Source organism: Pagrus major, chromosome 10 (genome assembly GCF_040436345.1).
Source record: "Pagrus major chromosome 10, Pma_NU_1.0".
In the NCBI taxonomy this organism is placed as follows: Eukaryota; Metazoa; Chordata; class Actinopteri; order Spariformes; family Sparidae; genus Pagrus; species Pagrus major.
The window spans coordinates 21,814,175-21,821,309 of NC_133224.1; the positions used below are offsets into that span (position 1 = coordinate 21,814,175).

At 39.6% G+C, this 7,135-nt stretch overlaps 1 protein-coding gene across 1 annotated transcript; it reads right to left on the reverse strand.

Moving 5' to 3' along the window:
• Window positions 1-833: 833 nt before the first annotated feature.
• On the reverse strand, window positions 834-3,753 carry LOC141003980 (homeobox protein HMX1-like). Its single transcript, XM_073475483.1, has 3 exons — window positions 3,504-3,753; window positions 2,841-3,014; window positions 834-1,261 (listed from the first exon to the last, which is right to left on the reverse strand). Exons 1-3 carry the CDS (start codon window positions 3,751-3,753, stop codon window positions 834-836), a joined length of 852 nt encoding a protein of 283 aa, XP_073331584.1.
• Between the last annotated feature and the right edge of the window lie 3,382 nt (window positions 3,754-7,135).

Genomic DNA, 7,135 nt, shown 5'->3' on the forward strand with positions numbered 1-7,135 from the left:
GTTGATATCTTTTCTACACATTTACATTCTTGAATGTCTCACACAGAGTTGACTTTTGATTCACAAGCTCAAAATCTGACCGTATTTTTATTCCGTACGCGTGGATGATCCAAACGATCTCTGTGCAAAATCATCACAAAATAGAGCTCTATTTAAAACCTGCGTGACCTGGCGTGAGATGTCCCCCTGTGGGCAGCTTCCTTCACAGTCACTGTATCTAGCACTCAATCTCAAAATGACTTGAACTGAAAATGAAAACACTGCTAACAGGGAGAAACGGTCTCATTTAAAGGATTTTTTTTAAAGCAGCAAGGATCATGGTGGCTTCCTATAGATGAACGATCCACCTTTTACCTAAATCTGGCTGCATCTGTTGGAGTTGCTTCTAGAAAACGTCTTAAAGGGGCAATATGTAGTTTTGGAGAACTCAGAATTTCAATATAACACAAACCAGAAATATTTATCTTTTTCCATAACTGAATAAACATGCTGTTCTCAGAGGAAAATAAGGTCCCAACACTGTTTGAAGCTAATAAGATGGCAGGGGCCGCCACATATAAACAAAGTAAAACAGTATGAAATTGTGTTGTCCTTTCAGGTCAGTTTGTTGTCAGTTTATTCAGTCATGATAACAAAGAAAGTTTGTTTGTTTATTTAAAAAATCAGTCAACAGATATCTTTCTCTTCTGACTAAAATGTCTTCCCCAAAACTACATAGTGGACCTTTAAGGAACCACACAAGATGACTCAACTTCTAATCTAAAATTATTATTTTTGCAGCATCTTTATGTGATTAATTGGTGTCAAAAGAGTCACAAGCTCTCTCCTTAAAGTCACACCAGTCCGGTCATCTGTTGTGTTAAGAACGATACCGGATGTGTGAAGTGTGAAGTCAATGGATAGCTGAGAGAATTAGAGAAGCCGACCACTGGAGGCGACACTTGAGGCAGGCTGGTCAGCGTCACAGGCGCAGCGACGTTCTCGCGATACAACACGGGAACTCTGATGACCCTCTGGGTGGCGTAGCTGACGGCGGCGCTGCTGGCCTCCATGTCGGCAGCAATCTGCCTCTTCCACTTGTTCCTGCGGTTCTGGAACCAGATCTTCACCTGGGTCTCGGTGAGCTGCAGCGAGGCGGCCAGCCCGGCTCGCTCCGTGCTGCTCAGGTAGCGCTTCAGGTCAAAGGTGGACTCGAGCTGGAAGACCTGGCTCCGGCTGAACACGGTGCGGGTCTTTTTCTTCCTCGCCACTTTCACGTCCACTGAAAGGAGGAACAGTGCAGCTTTAATGGGGTGTTATGAATACATTTTCTTTCTTGTTAGGTTACTGTGATATATACTGTGGCAAAGTTGACTCTGTAAAGTTTTTGCAAAGTCAATTGAGAAATAGTTTATTTTTAAAATAAGCAGATGGAAACAGTTGGGAATTATATACCTGAAAAATCACCCAACGATGGAAATTCAGACATTTTATACTTGCCTCCATGAGGACGGAAAGTTGGGTGAAGTTTTTCGAAGTTTATAAAACATTTCTGGAGCTTCACAGCAAAATAGCGTTACAGCATTCTCAAAAACAACTGAAGTAGATGGGGACTTGTTTTAAAATGTAAAACACAAACAGTAAAACATAAAATGGATCCAAACAGCTCATCTGGTGCAATTCAAGTCTCTGGAATTGGTTTGAAAATAAGTTATTTACACCCTTTTTAGAACCAAAATCTTCACTGTAGATGCTAAGCTAAAAGTGCTAGCGCACCCTGTCCGAAGCGGGTGCACAAGCTCGACAGCACGTCAAATCACGTCTTTTTAATTCAGTTTGGGATCTCAAGGCGTCCAGACTAGAAATATGCCTGATGAGCAGTAGGGAGCCTTTTTGATTTTTTTTCTGTTGTTTTTCTATATTTTAACAAGTTGACAAAACAGGTCGACATCTACTTCAGTTATTTAGGAGAATGCTGCAACACTGTTTTGCTGTGAAGCCCCAGAAACGTCACCTGACTTTCCGTTGACATGAGGGTGAGTAGTGACTGAATTTTCATTTTTGGGTGAACTGTTCCTTTAATGCAACAAGCACTATAACAAGGATCGTCTGCATGCCATGTAAATGGCATCGAGACATCACTGACGATTTATACATTTTTATCACTTTACGATTTATCATCATATTGCCAAACCCTTTGTGAGAAAAAACACAACTATTACAAAACAGGATTTGTGCTGAGCTGTTGTTTTCATTTTAAGTTTCAGCAGCAGCAACGCATCATTTGGCTGCAATAAAGTTGTGTGTAGCAGAAGGATAAACAGGTTTTAGGCTTTCTGTACGAAGCACAGTCTCGGTTTCCCTTTTTTGTTTAAAAGTTTATAGCAAATTGTCTTTTTATGAGCCGAAACACAATATGGCACTTTACAGCCTCCATGTAACACGATGTGTCACTTAACTGTAGATACTGAATTGAAATGATATGGACTGATACTTCCGTGACTGATGGGGAACAAAAGAAATACATTAAAAGACCGATTCATTTATTTATTTATTATTTTTTCAATTTTAACTCAGGCGGTGCCTGGTGAAGTTCTTCCCTCACTGGGCCCTGCAACTCAACGCAAAACTTGTTTGGACCTGTTTTGATGTCTTCGGTCAAGAATAAAAAAAACCTCCAGTTCATCAGAGTCAAACCAACCTGTATTTTACATTTTTGGATGAGACGACAAATCACGCCCGAGGAACCGTTTTAGGAGTAGAGCGCATGCGTGGTGCATGCCCTTTTTTTGCAGGCCGCAGAGAAAAGCGCTGACAGTTTATTTTTTTTCATAAAGGTTATGATAGCACTTTGGTCTCACCTGTATCGCAGCTGTCCTCCCGGGAGAGGCAGGAGGAGCGCGCGTCCTCCTCCTCCCTGTCATCCGTCAAACTGTCGTCCCCCCTCTCCGCCTCCGGCTCCTCGGTCTCCTCCGCCCGCCCTGATGAAGTTGGGGAATCCCGCTCGCTCGTCGGCACGGGCTCCGTGTGCGGACCTGCGGGGAACGTGAAGAAATAAATCCTGCGCACTGTTCAGGCTTTATTTTGAGAATATCTTTCACATTTTGCATCAAATTTGCGCATTCCCGCTCTCTGTCCTGCCCAACATTACAAATACGCATCCGCTCCGGTCTATTTTAAGCATCAGACTGAAATAGTTGTTTGGATGCCAAACACTGTTAGCTGGGCTGATAATTGGGATATTTTACGCACGAAAAAAAGGACGATGAAATGTGCTCCATGTCCACTTGTGGCCTATTAAAGAACGGGACTTTTACGCACGGATTGGGGAGATTTGTACTGTTTGAGCATGAAATCTGTAACTGCGATTTCTTACTGATTTGCTCCCTAGGGATTATTGTTCTAACAATAATGAGGGCCGCTTTTAACCACGATCCATCTCTGTAAACCACTCCAGGCCGAATGTACAGACAATTAAAGCAGTAATTTATGAAACAAATACAAATACTGACAGATTGTCTCACTTCTCGAGGTGTTGTGCGCTTTGTTTGGTGATGTCCCGCTCCAGTTCAGCACTTCACCGCCGTCCACACGTTTTGTTCCCAGTCCGGGACAGACTGTCCGGCTGTGGACGGTCATTTTAACACCCTGGTTCTCCACCTGCTCCTCCTCGGATGCCGCTCTGTATGTATTCCCCAGCAAATTCTCAATGTAAAAAGAGGAAGCTCTCGACAGAGGTCCCAGCTTCGATCTCGGCGCTTTATCGTCAAGCATTTTGACTCCGTCAGTCCTCTCCCAGGCTGATTCTCACCTTTTTTAAAATTTTAATAAAATCCCAGATATTATAAAATCATTCCAGGGTATGTGTCTCGTTTCCAGCCAGGAGTGTCTCCTGCTCCGTGTGAACCATCCCGACGCAGCCCGTGAGCGCAGAGAGCTCAACTGTAAAAGGTCCAGACAGAAATCTCGTCTTGAGGAGACGATTACTCCCAAAAAAAAAAAAAAAACCTCTAGACTGTCTCGTTCTTCAGAGCCTCTCTTGGAGGCTGTGTGATCGTCTGCCTTGAGGGAGCGTAGATGTTGTATTTAGGTCAACTAGAGAGCAAAGCAGAGACACAGTGTTGTCCTCAGGGCTGGAGATGCAGAGAGCTTCATGGAGAAAGGCACAGTACCGCCTATTGGCTACAACTGTGCATGCACACTTTAGATTTATTATGCACACTGTATCTGTTGACTCTGTTATTCTCTTCATGTCATACGTCAAGACTAATAATCTGTTTTGCACCTAAAACTACACTTGCATACGCTATCTGTCTAAATACAAGCTTAATTATAATCACCATAAAAATGTTTTTCGGGTCGTCCAACTAGACGACTAGTAGTCAGACTACTTTGACTTTCCATTCTCGAAAACACAGAAAAAGAAAACACGCCAATCCTTTCTTTCTCCTGCTCAACTCATTAAAAACAAGCAACAAAAGGCCTGAAATATATATTTTTTAAAAAGAACTGAAGCATGAAATTGGAAAAAAACAAAACAAAAACGTGTTTTGTACGACATATGTTATTATTATTTACAGTGGACTTATTATATATGAAATTAAAGGTCCAATTTCTAAGAATTCCCAACTCAAATACTGAAGCTTTGACCCGAAAAGTCGTCAGTATTTGACGAGTTGGAAATGAGACTCCAAAATCAGTCTTACATATTGGACCTGTTAATAGCTGATCAATACCAATCATGTTAAGCCAGACTCGAATCAGATTCTAATTTTTCAATTTGTACCTGCGAAAAAAATATTTCTCTTTGATATTTATACTATAAAAAATGTTTTTAAAAAAAGGTTGAGCCCTGATACAGCTGAACAGATAAAGCTGTTAATTTAAAAGTTGTTTAATTAGTTTTATTTTCATTTACCTTTTTAAAATGTTAAGGTCTATAAATCCAACGTAGCTGTGGTCTAAGATCTGCAACTTGCTTTTTAAATTTTTTTTAAAAAAAAGCTCAAATAAATGAATTCATTTTTAAACATCCCCTGAAGACATGCTTTAAAGGTGCATTATGTAGTTTTTGTGAAGAAATTTTAAGCAGAAGAGAAAGATCTCTATTCCTAAACAAACTAAATAAACAAACTGTCTTTGTTTTCATGACTGAATAAACAAACTGACCTTAAAGGACAACACTATTTCATACCATTTTACTTTGTTTATGTTTGGCGGACCCTGCCACCTTTCTAGCTTCAAACAGTGTTCTGGGACCTTATTTTCCTCTGAGAACAGCTTGTTCATTAAGTTATGGAAAAAATATATATTTCTGAGTTTGTATTATTACCTCATTAATATTGTAATGAGCTTGAATTTCTTTTCCAAAAACTACATAGTGCCCCTTTAAAGGTCCAATTCGTAATTAAACTAAATTGTACCTTTTAAGAAATATAAAAATGTTGATTAATAATTTGTGTCTGATATGGTTTTTCTTTTTAATTAGTTTTTTTAATGACATCTATTCCTTTTTGCTCATTAAAAAACCCATAATGTAGGATATAAATATGCAAATAATAACAAGTCACAAGATGTCTCCTTCTTCACTAGAGAGCCCATTCTCAGTGTTTGTGACCTGGAGGCTTTAAGTTTAGATATCACACTTGTCTAAGCTGCATATGCATATGAGTCACTACTGGCTCCAAACCAGTTGTGATGTCACAAATTTGGCTCGTGCGAACACATCCAAAAGGTGAGAACGGAGGAACTTTCCTTCTCTAACAGATGGATGTGATAACAGCCTTCTAGTGCTGAACATCCAAGTGAAGTAACAAAAATTGAAATCATTTTACAGTGAAAGGGGGACTTTCAAAACTAAAGTTAATTTCATAACTTGAACAAACATGTTATTAAGTATAAAAAATGAGTTCACAAAATAAAAACAGTTTCAACACCATCTTGCTCGTGTATGGGAACATGTTATTCCTCCCTCCGGCCGGCTCAAAGGACCAATCAGTGCAGTGTAGCCCCAACACAGGCCTCAAAACACTGTCTCACTTTCAAACTGATTAACAGGCTGAGACAGAGGCATTTCACCAGGGTTAAGAAATCTCTCTAAAGCCTAATATGAACACTCAAGTCTCGCTTATCCACCAAGAATAAATTTATTCCTTTTTCTTGGAAAGAGCCCCCACGACCCTGAATGTCCGTAGATGGAGTGACAGTGCGTTGCAGCTTAACATGAGTTAATTAATGCTGAAGGTGGAAAATGTTTAGTCAGCTTCGAAAGCTGTGAATAGGGGAGTAAACCACCACTGTGTTTGGAGTGATAATAGGATTTAAACACTATGAAAAGCTTACTTTCATGTGTAAGTAGCTCTGAACAAATGCTCAGACATTCCAGGCTGAAGGTTTTCAGGCTACTTTATTGAATCTAACTCTTTTTCTACATCACTTTTGTAAAGAAAACATGGTGCAGGAACTGTGAGAAATATTGAAGAGTCCTAAAGGAGGAAACTGAGCAGAGTCTGTCTGCGGATGAAGTTCCTGCACAGCTGACCAGGCGTCAGCGAGGAGAGGCAGAGAACAACAAACCGCTTGTTTTCTCAGAGGAATTACTCACAATTGTTCTCTTTGTGCCACTAAATTGACTTTATTAAAGCCTCTTTGCCCGTAATAGCCTATCAACCTAATACTCTGGATTGTGGTTGGGGTGTAACACCTCCGTGGACATTATTATATAAATCTTTCATATAAAATACCAAATGAGAAGGTGACATACAAATTAAGACATGTAAAACACTATGTATATTTATCAGTCTTACACTGTGTAGTCTACATTATACACGCAATACGTTCAGTAGTTCTAGCTAATATTGTAATACAGGAGAAGGGTTATATGTAGAATAATATTGTGGAAATTTTAAGTGGCTTAAACTATTAATTTTATACTAATCTAAGGTTTGTTCTCACTGTTATGAGTCTTTTTTAAAGTTGAAAGAATAATTTGGCTTAAAATGAAGACACTGTTTGATTGAATCTATAAATAAAAACACACACAGCATATCTTTTGTTAAAGAAAATTTACACACATTCTATTAAATGCAAAGTTTAAGACACCCTATACCTGTTTTGTTTATGACCCCTAAAGCCCCCAAAACATGGCTGTAGTATT